The 16,030-nt window shown below is 56.2% G+C and overlaps 1 protein-coding gene across 16 annotated transcripts in view; it reads left to right on the top strand.

Moving 5' to 3' along the window:
- The window catches only part of NFIC (nuclear factor I C), a 161,025-nt gene that overhangs the window by 99,180 nt on the left and 45,815 nt on the right, over window positions 1–16,030 (top strand). For all 16 annotated transcript variants that reach the window (XM_043502799.1, XM_043502801.1, XM_038384228.2 and 13 more), the window contains exons 4-6: window positions 7,814–7,888; window positions 8,314–8,437; window positions 10,854–10,978. In XM_043502799.1, the coding sequence (XP_043358734.1) occupies window positions 7,814–7,888; window positions 8,314–8,437; window positions 10,854–10,978 (324 nt within the window). The remainder of the gene's footprint in view (window positions 1–7,813; window positions 7,889–8,313; window positions 8,438–10,853; window positions 10,979–16,030) is intronic.

The raw sequence follows: 16,030 nt of genomic DNA, 5'->3' as shown, positions 1-16,030 counted from the left end.
CTGGATAACCACCTGGCTTGGATGATGTAGACACAGCAAATCCTGCCTCTTGGCAGGGGTTAGACTAGATGGCCCTTGTGGTCCCTTCTAACCCTACAGCTCTTTGTGGTACTCCTGGGGAAGCAGTGCCTCTGAACAGGACTTTGGGGTCATGGTGGATAATCAGTTGAGCTCGTTCTGGGTTACTGTGATCCTTGGACGTATAAACAGGGGAATCTCAAGTAGGAATAGGGAGGTTCTTTTATCTCTGGATTTGGCTCTGGTGCGACCGCTGCTGGGACTTTGTCCAGTTCTGGTGCCTGCAATTCAGGAAGATGTTGATCATCGGGGAGGGTTCAGAGAAGAGCCCTGAGAATGACTAAAGGATTGGAAAACCTGCCTTGTAGCGATAGACTTTCGGCACTCCGGCTGGTTAGCAAAGAGAAGGCTGAGGGGTGACATGGTAAGTACCTGCATGGGGAGCAGGAATTTGAGAATCGAGGGCTTCTCAATCCAGCAGAGCAAGGTCTAATGAAAGCCAGTGGCTGGGAGTTGAAGCTAGACAAACGTAGATGACAAACAAGAGGCACTGTTTAGTGAGGCAAATTAACCATTGGAACAATTTGCCTGGGGCCGTGGGGGGGTTCTCAGCCCTGGAAATCTTTAAATCAAGTGGGGGAGGGAGTTCTCCCAGCTCTGTGCTCGTTTCCCAGGAATTAGTTCAGGGACTAGTGCGGGAGCTCAGAAGAGATGACCACAATGGTCCCGGCTAACTAATCTAGGAATAAGTGAAGGGACTTGAGTCATACCCAGGCCAGGACTACCTGCTGTCCTGTGCCCATGCCACTGGGTCATTACTATGGATAACAAGAATATCCAGAGTAAATGTTTTAAAAGCAGAAGAGATTGAAAGGGGAATGAACCCTCCTGCTTCAGGGCAGGAGCTGACCTCTAGCCATGGGGGTCAGGAGGGGCCTGTGCCTGGGGCAGATACCCCAGCACTGCAGGATTCTTGCCCGTTCCTCGGAAGCAGCTGTTAGAGGCAGGATACCAAGCTAGATGGGCTCCTGATCTAATCTGGCAAGTCCTGAGCTGCCTCTATTGTATCTCTGATTAAAGCAACATTCTGGCTAAGAATTTCAAGTCAGTTACAGCTACCCTGAGCACTTATGACCCAGCCCATGGAGAGAATTAGAGCTGCTTTCACACCACGGGTTGGGGTTTTAAGCTATGTGAGTGTGACATGAAAGCGGGTCACGTCAGTATGACATGTACGTCAATTACTGGATATTTGACACACAAATGCAATACGTGGGAGCCAGCATGAGTCACACAGATAGGAAATTAGATTTCACAGCCAGCGCCTGGGGATCTGGGCTGGGGATCCCTCACCCTCTCTGAGCCCCAGGCAGGAGCGGGCAGCACTCAGAGGGCAGGTTGTTGACAAGGAGTGAAAAGGGAGGGGAGGAGCCAGGCTAGGCCATGCCGATGCTGCTCTGGTGCCCGTTGGGCAAGAGGATCTGGGCTGACTTGGGAACTGGGCAGCAGCCCATTGGCCAGCAGCTTCTGGGCAAGGGTGCAGATTGTGGCTTTAATGCATGCAGCATGGGAGAAGCCAGGCTGCTGGAATGTTGCTCCAGCCATTGCCCCAAGCAGACCATGGGAGGCCCCAGGATCCTGCATCTTGGGGCGGCTACAGCATCTCTTCCTTGCCAGGGCTTGTCACAGAGTCCCCGAGCGATGCTCTGGAACTGCTCCCTACAAAGCCAGTCAGGACTCTGGGGAAGTCTCCTCTCTGTGAGCAGACTGTCTTCAGGACGCACAGCTCACACAACTTCCACCTTCGTGATCTGACCTTGGAGCATTCAGCATCCTCTGCCCCTCTGTGCGCTTCCCACAGCGAGTCCGCCTAGGCGGGCTCCTGGGGAAGCTAGAGGGTCCTGCCCCCCAACTTCGCACTCAGACGTGACTCTCAGCCAGCCAGTAAAACAGAAGGTTTATTAGATGACAGGAACATGGTCTAACACAGAGCTTGTAGGTGCAGAGAACAGGACCCCTCAGCTGGATACATTTGGGGGGGCAGTGAGCCAGACAACCCCGTCTGCATTTCACTCCATGTCCCCAGCCAGCCCCAAACTGAAACTCTCTCCAGCCCCTCCTCCTCTGGGCCTTGTCCCTTTCCTGGGCCAGGAGGTCACCTGATTCCTTTGTTCTCCAACCCTTTAGCTCTCACCTTGCAGGGGGGAAGGACCCAGGCCATTAGTTGCCAAGAAACAGGGTGTCAGCCATTCTCTGTGTCCAGACCCCTGCACACACCTGCCCTCTAGGGCTCTGCAAGGATCACACACCCTTATCCCACCACTTAGATACTTAAGAACTGCATAGGGGAAACTGAGGCACCCCCACACTATTCAGAGGCAACATTAAGAACAGTCCCATTTTGTCACATCTCTCCCCCCTTCGAGACCGAACTGAGCGGGGTCACTTTATCCGGTGACCTGGGGAAGTTCAAAGCCACCAATGTTCCCATGAATGCCCCAGCATCTCTCCCGTTCCTTGTTGGGAGTTACACCAGGCCCTTCCAGTTTCACGCCCTCCCTTAGATCAGGGGTGGTCAATAGCACTTGCATGCCACATGTGGGAAAGTTTATGCGGCCCGTGCCCTTTTGCCAACCCAAAACCCCGGGGGTCAAACTGGGATCGGATCTTCTCCCAGCGCTCCAGTCTGGAGGCCTGCAATTCGGGCTCTCTTGGTTAAGATCCCCCATCTTGACTGGGCCACAGACTGTTCACTTACAGAACTAGCGTGGAGACATCCCTTTCTCAACAACCTTGTCTCCCCAACAAGCTGGCCAAACACAGCCACTTGGTTATAGGACTGTTTAACTTTCTTAACAACTTTCACTCCATCTGAGACCTTCTCAAAGCTATCCACACTGGATTCTTCAACAGGAAAGTCACAGGTTTCAGAGTAGCAGCCGTGTTAGTCTGTATTCGCAAAAAGAAAAGGAGTACTTGTGGCACCTTAGAGACTAACAAATTTATTAGAGCATAAGCTTTCGTGAGCTACAGCTCACTTCATCGGATGCATTTGGTGGAAAAAACAGAGGAGAGATTTATATACACACACACAGAGAACATGAAACAATGGGTTTATCATACACACTGTAAGGAGAGTGATCACTTAAGATAAGCCATCACCAACAGCAAAGCAACAGGAAAGTCAGTGGATCCATTCACAACAGAAAATTTCTGGCTGTTAGGAACTGAAACTTTCTTGATTAAATCACTTTCACACCCTTCAGTTGCAGTAAACTGCTTGCAAAGACTCCATGAGGATTCCTTTCCCTAGGGGCTTTTCTTTGCAACAATTCACCCTTCACAAAAATTCTGCCTTTACCCTCTTCACCTAGGGCTTGCTCTAGAGGAACACTTTCCTGAGCAACAACAGACTCTTTCTGGGTCTCACTTACATCCAGAATCACCTCTGGCCCATCAGGCGGATTCCTACACAATCCTCTTTCAGGCAAACTGACAGACTCCCTAGATAAAAGGTTAGAAGCTTTCTCCTTCCCTTTGCCACACACAAGTTCTGGAATCTTTTCCTTCTTGCTACAGGTTTCCACGCCCTCAGTAGGTAACACAATCAAATCACTTTTCTGCTCTCCTTGTGCCCTGGCTAGGATCGCACCCTGATTAGACAGAGTTGCTACACACTTTCCCAACAACACACTAGCAACAGGCAAAATACAAGCACCAGAATTGTCTGGGCTCTGGGATTTTGCATAGACAGTAACTGGATGCGGACCTAGTTACAGGGCCATTCTCCTGAGCAGACACAAACTTAGGACCATTCCCTTCCTGGGCTTTAGCTGAATCCAGAACCAACTCTGAGACAACTGCACTATTCTCAACCATCACAGGCTGAAAGGCCCCTTCTGTCTGCTCCACAGACAAAGAAGAGCCGGAGACACTTTCTCCTTTAACAGACACACAGCTTGGGATCTCATTCCCCTGGTCCCAGCACACAGGGCTGTTCAAAGACAACTGCTTGGAGACCAGGGTAGCTCCCTCCACAGCAAGTCAATATCCCTGACAGACACAGGCACGTTTCCTTCACTGTCCCAATTCTCCACCCAGCTAACAGGTAAGGTGCAGGGACACTCATCTTCCACTCTCCTCGCCTTCCCACCCTGCTTATTAGACAAAGCCACAGCTCACAAGGCTGCCTAGGCTCATCCAGAGTTTCCTTACCAAGCACCTTGCCACTCCCAACAGATCCCCTGCCCTGCCTGTGTCTCCCCCCACTCAGCTGGGGTCTCAGCTCCCACTGTGCTCAGTGCTGCCCTTGCTGTCCCAGTGGGGTAGGCAGTGAGCTCGCTGCTTTCCTCACTGCATTAGAGCCAGCCCGAGGCCCCTCTCCGGTGTGCAAGGGGGCGGGGAGCATCTCTCTGTCCCACCCAGCCCCAGGGGTCTGGTTACAGGCAGGCAGGTATCCTGAGCCTAGCAGCTCCTCCCTGCTGCCAGCCAGGTCATCTGTATTTTCACTAAAAGAAAAGGAGAACTTGTGGCACCTTAGAGACTAACAAATTTATTAGAGCATAAGCTTTCGTGAGCATCCGATGAAGTGAGCTGTAGCTCACGAAAGCTTATGCTCTGATAAATTTGTTAGTCTCTAAGGTGCCACAAGTTCTCCTTTTCTTTTTGCGAATACAGACTAACACGGCTGCTACTCTGAAACCTGTATTTTCACTGACCATTTTCCTCTCCGCCGATTGGTTCCCTGGATTCAAATTCAAATCCTCGGCCGTTACAGGAGCAGGGCCTGGATCCTGTCCCAAAGAGACACAGTCACCCCACAACAGGGTCTCGCAGCTGGTGTCCTGGAGAACCCCAACAACCAGCCAGCCCCAACCCTCCTGGGTCTGCACAAGGATCTGAGCCATAGGGAGGGCGAGGGGCTTCATCCCTGGGACCCTCACAAAGCCCTTCAGCATCTGAGGCTGCACCACCCAGGGCCTGACAACAGTTCTCTCTGTCCCAGGATCTCGCCACCCCAGGAATGTCTCCCCATTGACCATCACCTTCCGCTCCCACTGGAGGTTCGAGGGGTCTGGCCCCATACAGACATATAGGTTGGGGTCAGGAGTGGGAGCCTGTCCACCTCGCCACCCATCTGGCTGATGGAGTCTATGGCCTTGGGACCCAGCAAGGGAGCTAGACACCGGGGCTTTTCCGCAGGGTCCCCCTGGTTCAAACCGCCAGCCTGCTCAAAGGCAGTGAGGTGGGCATCCACATCCCCCCTCCCCTTTACCAGGGGCAGCAATTTAGTCTCGAGGTTCCCTGTGGAACTGGCACCCCTGGGTCTATCCCCACTCACCCCTGGGAGGTCCCCTCTGCCTCTCCGCTCCACCATCGCCAGTTCATGCTGCTGCTGCTCCTGCAGCTCTTTCTCGGTCTCTCGCTGTCTCTCCCAGTCCTCTTGCTCTCTCGGACTCAGCTCCAATCCCGTCCGTCTCCGATCTCCCGATGGGGAACCCGATCGTGAAGACTCCCATCTGGTCGGGGACAGGAGTCTTGGAGATGCCTGGCTACAACTCCAGCTGCTCCCAGATCCTGCTATAGCCCCATTTGGGGTCAGGAATCTGCTCCTTAGAGTGATCATCCTCCTCCAGCTGCACGATTAACTGTGCTTTGGTGAACTTTCCAATGCTCAACCCTCTCTTTCTGCACAGGGTTACAATGTCCTTCTTAAGGAGATGGTGACAGGCCATCACTCCGCTGTTGCCAAGTTGTTGTGGACTCACAGGCCTGTGTGCTCTCAGCTCCCCACGGTTTCCAGGGAGAACCCCTAGTGTGCCAGCCCTTCTCGAGGTCACCACTTCTTTGCCAGGGTCGAGCTGCAGACTCCTCCACCCCTGGGACCGCTCCCTGCAATCCCCAGGGGAACCCTGTTACTGCAAAAGTCCTTCTCTCTCCCAGGGGAAAGCCACAGGCTCCTCCGCTCCTGAGACTGCTCACTGCAGTCCCCAGGGGGACCCCATTACTGCACAGTCCTTCTCGCTGGTCACACACTCCCAGGGGTTAACTACCCCCCAAAACCGCTCCTCTCTGAGCCTTCAGCATGCCTGGTCCTCGTCAATCCCCCTTTGCTTTACTGCTCCCCGGTCAGGAAGCACCATCCGCAGGGTGCAGTACATCCCACCGCTGACACCAGTTGTCATGGAGACCCCGGGCGATGCTCTGGAACTGCTCCCTACGAAGCCAGTCAGGACTCTGGGGAAGTCTCCTTTCTGTGAGCAGACTGTCTTCAGGACACACAGCTCACACAACTTCCATCTTAGTGGTCTGATCTCAGAGCATTCAGCATCCTCTGCCCCTCCGTGCGCTTCCCACAGTGAGTCCGCCAAGGCGGGGTCCTGGGGAAGCCAGAGGGTCCTGCCCCCCAACTCCACAGTCAGACGTAACTCTCAGACAGCCAGTAAAACAGAAGATTTATTAGACGACAGGAACATGGTCTAACACAGAGCTTGTAGGTGCAGAGAACAGGACCCCTCAGCTGGGTCCATTTTTGGGGGCAGTGAGCCAGACAACCCCGTCTGCACTTCACTCCATGTCCCCAGCCCGCCCCAAACTGAAACTCTCTCCAGCCCCCCCTCCTCTGGGCTTTGTCCCTTTCCTGGGCCAGGAGGTTACCTGATTCCTTTCTTCTCCAACCCTTTAGCTCTCACCTTGCAGGGGGGAAGGACCAGGCCATCAGTTGCCAGGAAACAGGGTGTCGGCCATTCTCTGTGTCCAGACCCCTGCACACACCTGCCCTCTAAGGCTCTGCAATGACCATACACCTCATCCGATGAAGTGAGCTGTAGCTCACGAAAGCTTATGCTCAAATAAATTTGTTAGTCTCTAAGGTGCCACAAGTACTCCTTTTCTTTTTGTGAATATAGACTAACACAGCTGCTACTCTGAAACCATATACCCTTATCCCACCACCTAAATACTTAAGAACTGCATAGGGGAAACTGAGGCACTCCCACACTATTCAGAGGAAACATTAAGAACAGTCCCGCTTCGTCACAGGGCTCTAGCTAGCTGGCAGCCCCGGGAAGCGATGCCCAGCACAGGCAGCAGGAAGGCTGCAGGAGGGAAGGGGGAATCTCCGGCCCTGCCCACCCTGGCCTCTCTGCAGAGATGCGGCCAGCAGCTGAGGTGCCATCTCTACTCAGGAGCTTCTCTCCCCTAGGTCCCTGCAGAGCGATGGCTTCCAGCATCTAGGTCCCTGGGCTGGATTGTGACAAGGCTTCCTGGCCCACACCAAACCCGGAGCCAACACAACCCCATGGCTCTGCTAATTGATGGGCAATTAACTCAGTGAGCCAGCAATACCTCAGGCCAGGCTGCTCTGGGCCAGGAATGCACCTGGCAGCTCAGCTAGCCTGAAGGCCTTGACTCTGACCTAGAGAAGGGGAGCCATGGACCTTCTGCAGGCCTCTGCCTCAGCTCTCAGGAGCAAGGCTGGGACCAGCAAGCCAGCCAGCTCCCCCCATCTGTGGAGACCTGGACACCGGGCTGTGCATCCCTCGTGCGGTGTGCCACGTGCACTGCTCGTTCACTACGGCGGGGCGTCATGACGCACTGCTGGGCAACAGTGGCCCCCGGCAGCTGTGCAAAGAGGCAGGTCCTCGAAACGATGGGATGTGGGTGGAGGGCTGGGGCAGAAGCCCACCCCAGGTAGAGCCACAGGGAGGGAATGGCGGTGACTCTGGTGCCAGTGATGGGTGCCCGGAGCCGTGTCTCTCTGCTCCTCTCATCTCTCTCTCTCTCCCCGCGGCAGATACAACAGACTTCCAGGAGAGCTTTGTCACGTCAGGGGTATTCAGCGTCACGGAGCTCATCCAGGTCTCCCGAAGTGAGTACCAGGCCGGCAGCTGGGGGCGCATGTGCGCGGCGGCAGGCAGGAATGCCCCAGAACTTTCCCTAGCGCTGACAAACACGCCATTGCAGGGTGAGGCAGAGCCAGTCACTTCCCCTTCCACCCCCGCGGCCCCTCCAGGGGAGCAGACTGTGTGGAGTTCGGCTCAGGGCTTGGTGAGCAGGTCTGGGCACAGCCTGGCAGCCTCATGCCAATGGCTGTGTTCCTGAGCCCTGTGGGGGGCACCAGTCCTAGCTGGTATAATGGCCAGGGTGAATTTCCCCCCAGGAGTGGGTAGCAAATGCAGCTTTCCCACGGAGCAGCAGACCCAGGGGAGCTCTGACCTAGAGGGACATGCCTGCCCCAGGCTGGGTGTTTGATTAGCCCCCCTGATGCAGGTCTCTCTATGTTGTGATCCACAGCACCAGTGGTGACAGGCACGGGGCCAAATTTCTCTCTGGGTGAGTTGCAGGGTCATCTGGCCTATGATCTGAACCCCACGAGCACTGGCATGAGAAGGACGCTCCCCAGCACCTCCTCCAGCGGGTACGTACCAGCCTCAGCGTGGGCTCTGGGGGCAGCAGGGCCAGGTGGGGGCTGGGCTGGGCCTTTTCTAGGCCTTCTCTGTGCAGCACAGTGTGGGAAGGGCAAGGCAGGTTCAGTCCTGCTTCAGCCAGATGCGGGGCCTGCTGGCATGCCTAGTCACATGCGTGCAAGCACCTTCCTGGGCATACACACTACGCCATGCACACAGAGACCTGGATGTACAGACATGTAAGCACACACGGCGACACGCATGGCGCTCCAGGCACACACACCGACAGAGCCACCCAGGCACGTATGGAGTCGCATGCACATCCGTGGATTCCTGCACACACACACTGGGCAGCAGTGTAAACTCTTCCTGCGCGGCCCCAGCTCCAGGGTAGTTTGGTCCACGGAACAGAAATCCAGGGCAGGTTTTTCCCTTTGCTGGGCCGTAGCCAGAGTCCAGTGTGGGCTCCTCTCCTCCTCACTCCTAGTCCTCTCCCTGCCTGGCACACTGTGTCCTCGGGGAACTCCTGCTGCCCGGGCTCCCAGCCTCTAGCCTGCCAACCTCCTCTGGTGGGGAGGGGGATATGTGTTACTTAACCCCATCATTGCTGCAGCGCTCCAGCAACCTGCTGCAGTCACAGCCCTGCTGGGAAGAAATCCAACAGTGACATGGTTAACCAACAGGTTTGGCTTGGTGGCTTCTAAGGCCAACTTAGAGCGGCCCTGAGCTTGGCAGCTGTAGCACCCTGGCGGTGTGGGCCTGTCAGTGCTTCCATCTAAGCAGGGCCAAGGCTATGCAGGAGTTGGATGGGAGACCGCTTGAAGAGCAGTGATGGGGGCTTTCACTTCTGACGCAGGCCTGGCCCCATGCCCCAGCCTGCTGCTCGGGGACTGTGCTCCTGGGAGCTGTTGCATAGCGACTGAGGCCGGAGGAAACTTAGGAATGAGGAGAAGTATTAGCAGCAGTGTGCGGGCTCCCTACCTCCTTCGGACGGGATCTTGTGCCTCCCTGTAATCCCCGTCCCTCTGAATATGGTCTTAGCCACACAACAGTCTAGGACCGGAAGTGGCAATTAAACAGCTGCTGCGTTCCACCCCAGAGGCAGCTGGTGAGGATGATATTATTCGGTGGCTGCGGGTGAGCACCCTGTGCTTTCAGCCGGTAAACTAATATGAGAGAACAGGAGCCTGGGAGCTGAGGGAGGTCCACTTAGGTCTATGGGCAGAATTTGGCTCTCATGGGTGCTGCCAGGTTACTGGAGAGCAGAATTTGGCCCACAGAGTCCATTTCCCCTGCCAGGGAATGAGCTGGCAGAGACCAGGCCCTGTCGATTTCCCACCCGATGAGCTAGGCGAGGGGAGGGGGATCCTGCCGGCCTCACCTCACTGATTGGCAGGGTGGATGAGGCCTCAGGGAGCCCCTTCCTTTCTCTCGTCTTTGATCGGGGCCAGCATGGGTCAGCCACGCCCTCGGACACATGCTTAGAGTTAACTGGCACTCCGGGCATTCCTGGCTGCACTGGGGCCTGTTTCTGGCCTGACTTGCTTCCCAGGCCAGGCCGATGCTACAGGCCCGTGTCAGTATCACTACGTTGCGCAGGAGTGTGAAAAATCCACCCCCCGAGCGACGCAGTTCCACCCCTTAGCCCCCTGCAGACGTGCACAGGAGGGCTTCTTCCATTGATACAGGGACCCCTCTTCGGGAGGTGGATTAGCAAGGCTGAGAGGAGCAGCTCTCCTGACGCTGCAGCCGTGTGCATGAACACAAGCCCGCAGTCTGGCTCCCAGACCACCCATTTCTCCTGGAAACCACTGGGGTCGCGTGGGTGTAACTGAGAGGAGTATTGGGCCCAGCAGCTTCATTTCTTCTTGTCACTGACCCCAGGGCTCCCTGCCACCAGCTCCTCCCTGGCAGCAGCCACAATGTGCCACGTCCGTATGGGCTTGGCCCAAGAATCTCAACGTGCATGAAGTCGGTAGCCTCTTCTTCTGCCATGTGCACCCCAGGGGACACACTGCCCCAGAGTGGAGCATCCCCCTGAGTAATGAGTGCTCCCAGCTGCCCTGCGAGGTGATAAAGTCACATTCCTGCAGCCCTGACCCGTGTCAGGTGGGCCACTCATTCAGGGAATAGGGCCATAAGATTGGGCTGGCGACTCGCCTGAGGTCAAACAGCCATTCAGTCGCAGAGTCCCTTATTCTAACCACTAGACTACACTTCCCTCCCAGAGCTGGGTACAGAACCCAGGCATCTGGACTCCTAATCCTTGGTGCTAATCACTAGACTGCACTATACAGTGAGGGACAGAGCCCCTGAGCCCTGACTGCCTCCCCTTGGCTCTCAGCAGGAGCCTATGACAGCAAAAGACCCTGGCGCATCAAACGACTCTCCATGGGTTGATCAATTCTCCTCCCTCCCCTTCCCCAGGAGTAAACGACACAAGTCTGGCTCCATGGAGGATGACATAGACACGAGTCCGGGGGGCGAGTACTACACCTCGCCCAGCTCGCCCACGAGCAGCAGCCGCAATTGGACAGAAGACATGGAAGGGGGTAGGTATCCCGCCCGGGGCCCTTCCCTTGCATGTTCCCCTGGCTCTGGCGCCAGGTGGGGCGGTGAATCCGGCATCTCCTTTTCGGGTTTGTCACTTTGGCTTAGGAGCCGGTTCCTGGCTCAGAGGATCCCCCAGGTGATGAGAGACCTAGAATATCATAGAACATCAGGGTTGGAAGGGACCTCAGGAGGTCATCTAGTCCAAACCCCTGCTCAAAGCAGGACCAATCCCCAATTTTTGCCTCAGATCCCTAAATGGCCCCCTCAAGAATTGAACTCACAACCCTGGGTTTAGCAGGCCAATGCTCAAACCACTGAGCTATCCTCCCCCACCGAGGAGAGCAGGGAAAGAAGCTGTCCGCTGCATCCTGGGGCATCCCTGCTGCTGATCACTGGCTTCACAGGTGCTGTATGTGGGGGCATGGCCAGGGGGTGAGCCAGCCTGCTATCCTCCCTCTGCCAGAGACCATCAGCCACAGACTCACTCTGCCAGGCATGCTGGGCTCACTACTGGAGCTCCTGGCAGGGTCCTTGACAGCTCTGTAGGAGCCCTCAGTAGGTGCACTCAGATTTCTATAGATGTCTCTGATGACTGTGCAGGGAATTTCCATGGGTCCACAGGGTCTCCCCCAGCACAGGGTTTCTGGAGTTGGGGCTGGGATCCCCACAGAGGGTCTGTGTCAATGAGACACAGGGGAGGGCCGGCAGCTCTTCCCACTGACTTCCCCGCTCAGGAGGCCACCTGGCTCCCCGCCCGCCCCCTGCACTCGCTATGTCCCTGCCCCCGCTGCCCTGTGCGCCTCTATGCACTGCCAGGCTGGGGCCCTGCCCCCACCGCTCCCCATCTCCACAGGTGCCCCATATTACCGAGGACGGATTTCTTCCTTGTTTGATGTTTTGTCTTCCTGTCTAGACAGCCCCAATTAGCCGTTCATTAAGAGAAGGGGGCGGGGGTTGGGCTGAGCTAATTAAAGCAATACAGACCCTTTTTCAGATGGCTGGTTCCTGGGGTCCCATGCGGCGCCAGTTCTCCCTGCAAGGACCGCCGGGGGGAGGGGCTGGGTTGTACATTATCTTGTATTTATTTCTTTTTATAATCTTGCGATTTCTGTCCCCTCCCCTTTAAATGCAGCCGGCCACCCAGGAAGCAGGCATGGGGAGGTTACCCAAGGATCTGCTGGGTTGGGGGGCAGCAGGCACTGGCAGCTAATGGCCCCGGGGGATTCACCCCCCAGCTTCACACGATTAGGGACATTTTTAAAGGGGCTCTTTAACTTTCCTGCCTCTCAGCCTGCAAACCCCAAACTATTCCCCACCCCCAGTCCTTGGGCCTGGCCCCCGGTCCTCCCCCCAGACTGTGTGCATGTGCACCTGTGAGTTTGTGTGTATGCAAAGGTGGGCTGGGAGAGGGTGTTTCAGACTCCCAGATCCTGAGCCCCCTTCCAGAACCTGCGCTGTGCTGGGGGTCCAGGGCCAGAACAGAATCACAGCCTGCTCCTTTGTCTGCCGTGCGGGGCGCGGACCCTGTCGTCCGACCGGGAGGCTGTCTGGACTGCAGGTGTCCCCTGATCCCTGCTGGAAGTGCCATATCGTAAGCTGGACACCTGTTCTGGGCTTTGCACCATCGAGCCAGAATCTAATTGTGAGGGACCTGGCCCAGCTGGGGGACACCTAGACAGTATACGCAGCCCCTCCTTCTCCAGCGGGGACGGGGCAGAGAACTCTGAGCTCCAGCAGTTCTGGGCAGCAGAGCACACCGAGAGGCCCAGTGCAGAATCTGGCCCAGAGCAGAATCTAGTCCATTTTCCTCCCTGGATTTCCTCCTGATTTACACCAGCCTGAGATCAGAACCAAGTGCAAGGTATCGGTGCTGGGGACACAGAACTCCTGGGTTCTAGTCCCATCACTGACTCAGCACTTTGGGCTGGCCTGTCTGTTCTCTGTGCCTCAGTTTCCCCACCTTGGGGAGAATGGCACTGACCCCAAGTGGGGAGGTGTCTTGGTGGTGTCCTCAGTAGCAGCTGCAAAGCACTTTACCCCAGGATTGGAAAATCCCAGAGCCGGCTGAGCTTTTTGGTCAAAGCTGGTTTTGGATGTAAAAGGGCCTTTTATTTTTCCTAAATGAAAATTTTCCACACAAAACCCCCTTTTCTTTAGAAATTTGGGGGAGTTTTTTTAATGAAAAACAAAAAACTAGACAGGTCATTATGTAAACCCTGCGCCCCACCCTGCATTTTTGCTTTCCAAGTTTTTCCTGGGAAATGCCCTTTTCCCGCTGGCTCTATTGATGATGATGAATGTGAGCATTGCTTTAAAGATCCCAAGGACAGGTTATGCAATCTTCCACCGTTCAGGCTCCCGGGTTTTGCTGGCCCCTTCAATATTTGCTGGAGGGACTAGCCCCTAGCAGCCTCCTCCCGGCCCAGGTCCCTGGCCTGCTAGGCATTGAAGAAACACAGAACAAAGAGATGCTTTCTACGTCACTGATAGATTGTGCTGTGTGCGCTGGCTGGATTTGGACTGCAATGGGGGCCGGGTTGCCCCAGATGTGGTGGAATAGCCCAGGGGTTGCTCTGCCTTACCTAGCTGGCGGCCAGAGTAGACAGTCACTGTCAAGACATTATAGGCATGGTGGCAAGGAGGAATGCTCACCCAGAGCCAGGAACAGAACCCAGGAGTCCTGGTTCCCAAGCGCCCTGCTCCAACCCTTGGCCCTCCTGGGCTGCAGCTTTCTTTTTTTTCCCCTCGACTCACTAGCTCCGCCTGCTGTTGGAGATCAGGGAGAACCTCAGATCTGGGTGCGAGTACGAGTCCCTCTCTCGCTGTGCCCCCCAAGCCTGGCTGGGGAGGGGAGGGTGTAAGCCATCTGAGAAGGGATGTGTTTAGCCGGTGCGTCGCAGGGGGGTTTATTTCAATCCTGTACTGGATGTTCTGTGAAATCCTCCTAAATGAACGTCTGAGAACGGGCTAAACCCATTAACACCGGCTGGGCCGAATGGCTGGAGATAAATCCTCCATGGCACTATGGCAGCAGGATTAACTCCTTCTTGGAGTTCCCCACTTCAGGCCAGGGCGAGCCCCGGGTACTAAGATGGGGAAGGGCAGACGAGCCACATGCCCTCTTTAGGGGATGCCCAGTGTTGTGTGCAGCCACAGGGCTCTGCCGTGGTGGGAGAGTCTACTTGCATAGATACTTGCATAGAATATCAGGGTTGGAAGGGACCTCAGGAGATCATCTAGTCCAACCCCCTGCTCAAAGCAGGACCAGTCCCCCAATTTTTGCCACAGAACCCTAAATGGCCCACTCAAGGATTGAACTCACAACCCTGGGTTTAGCAGACCAATGTTCAAACCACTGAGCTATCCCTCCCCCCCTGCCAGTGCCCATGGGCTGAGGGGGCTGCAGGGGAAGCTGTGGCCTGGGGGGGAAGCAGAGGCCGGGTTGAACGCAGGGCACAACAGAGAGGAGGTCCTGGAGTGAATTGGGGAGGGGTGGAAAGGGAAGAGCAGAGCAGTGGGAGACAGGGCCAAGGGGCATGGAGAGGGATTGCAGTGGGCAAGTGGTGGGGCTGGGTCAGCAGAGAATTAGGCACTCCAGCCGGAGACACCATCCTTCCCCAGCAGCACGGGGAGCCATCCCCGGCCAGCCGCACACCGCCTCTGGGCCTGCCAGCAGGAATCACTTGCAGGCGTGGGAGGAGCCACTTCCTCCAACTCCTCTCCCCAAATCCCCTGGGGCTTAGCTGTCCATGTCCTGTGCCCAGAGAGGCCCGGGCACCAGGGAGCATGGGGGAAGACAGTCAGTCCTGTGGGCAGCCAGGGGTCACAATAGAGCAGGGTGGAGCAGGTGCAGTGCACGCTGGAGGACATTAGGGAGAGCTGGTGAACACTAGTGGTGGGGGGCAGCTGTTCCATTTCGACAAGTGCAGCTGGCTCCTGGGTGAAAGGCAGTGAGGCAGGCTGGGGGCAGAGACCACCAGCCTGGAGATCTGGGCCCTATCGCCTTTAGGACCGAGTCTGCCAGCCTTCGCTCAGCAGGAGGATTAAACTGCAGTGTTTGGCCCTCTGAAAGCAAGGATGAGCCAGCCCTGGCTGAACCCAGGCGTCCGGGCCTGTTTTAAAAACTGATCCGAATTTCTGGCTAAAGCTCCTGCTGAGCCCAAGCCTTCCACATGAGTCAAAGCCCTTCATCCAGGGCTTCCCCTTGTCACCTACCTTAGCTAGGCCCCCTACGCTGGCGTGGGCACTGTTCTCACAGCACACACAGCCCGATGGGAGACAGGATATGTTGGGCCTGTTCTCACAGCAGATCCAGCCCGTGCTGGAGGCCAGCAATAGGCGCTGCTGGGAGGAGATTCCTGCCCTGCATTCCCAGCCCGAAGATCAAAGATCCTGACCCCCATTTCTGTGTTGGCAACGGGGGCTGGCCCCTGGCGATTAGAGCCAAGAGGCCAGTGGTGCAGATGAGGAGAGCTCTTTGCAAGTTGGTGTGGATCAGAGGCTGGGTTGGGAGCCCCTCCCCCTGGGGGTTCGGTTCCAGCCCTTCTCCGGTATAACTGTAAGCCAGCAAGCTATGCAGACAAGGTGCTGGAGAGCAACTCCCGGGGGTTCAGTGCCATTGGAGAGCGACAGCAGCTGTGTCACTGCATGCCTCCTAGTGCAGATGCAAGGTCAGACTGGGCAGTGCCACGCCCGAATCAGCTCAGGAGATAGCAGGCAAAGGGGGCTTTACATCACCTTTGAACCTCCCGAATTCTGGACTGAGATGGTGGCGGGACTGCCCCAGTGTGTTAGAATAGCCCTGGGGCTGCTCTGCCTTACTGCAGCCATACTGGCCCTGCATGGACCACTGTGCAGCCTCGAATAGCCAGCCCACACAGCACTCCAGCCATTCCTCCTCCTGTCCCCCATACATCTGTCCTCACAGGTCTGTGGGGGTGGAGGGCCTACGCTGGCCTTGGGGAGACGATCTCACCGCAGGGACGTTTTCCCTGCTCAGCAGCCCTTCCCCCCGTCCCATGGTGTTTATGCCTTTTGGCTCCTTGTGCTCA

This window comes from Dermochelys coriacea, chromosome 25, assembly GCF_009764565.3.
Source record: "Dermochelys coriacea isolate rDerCor1 chromosome 25, rDerCor1.pri.v4, whole genome shotgun sequence".
In the NCBI taxonomy this organism is placed as follows: domain Eukaryota; kingdom Metazoa; phylum Chordata; order Testudines; family Dermochelyidae; genus Dermochelys; species Dermochelys coriacea.
Note: the sequence above shows the minus strand (reverse complement) of the source record. Positions and strands in the feature narration are given on the sequence as shown.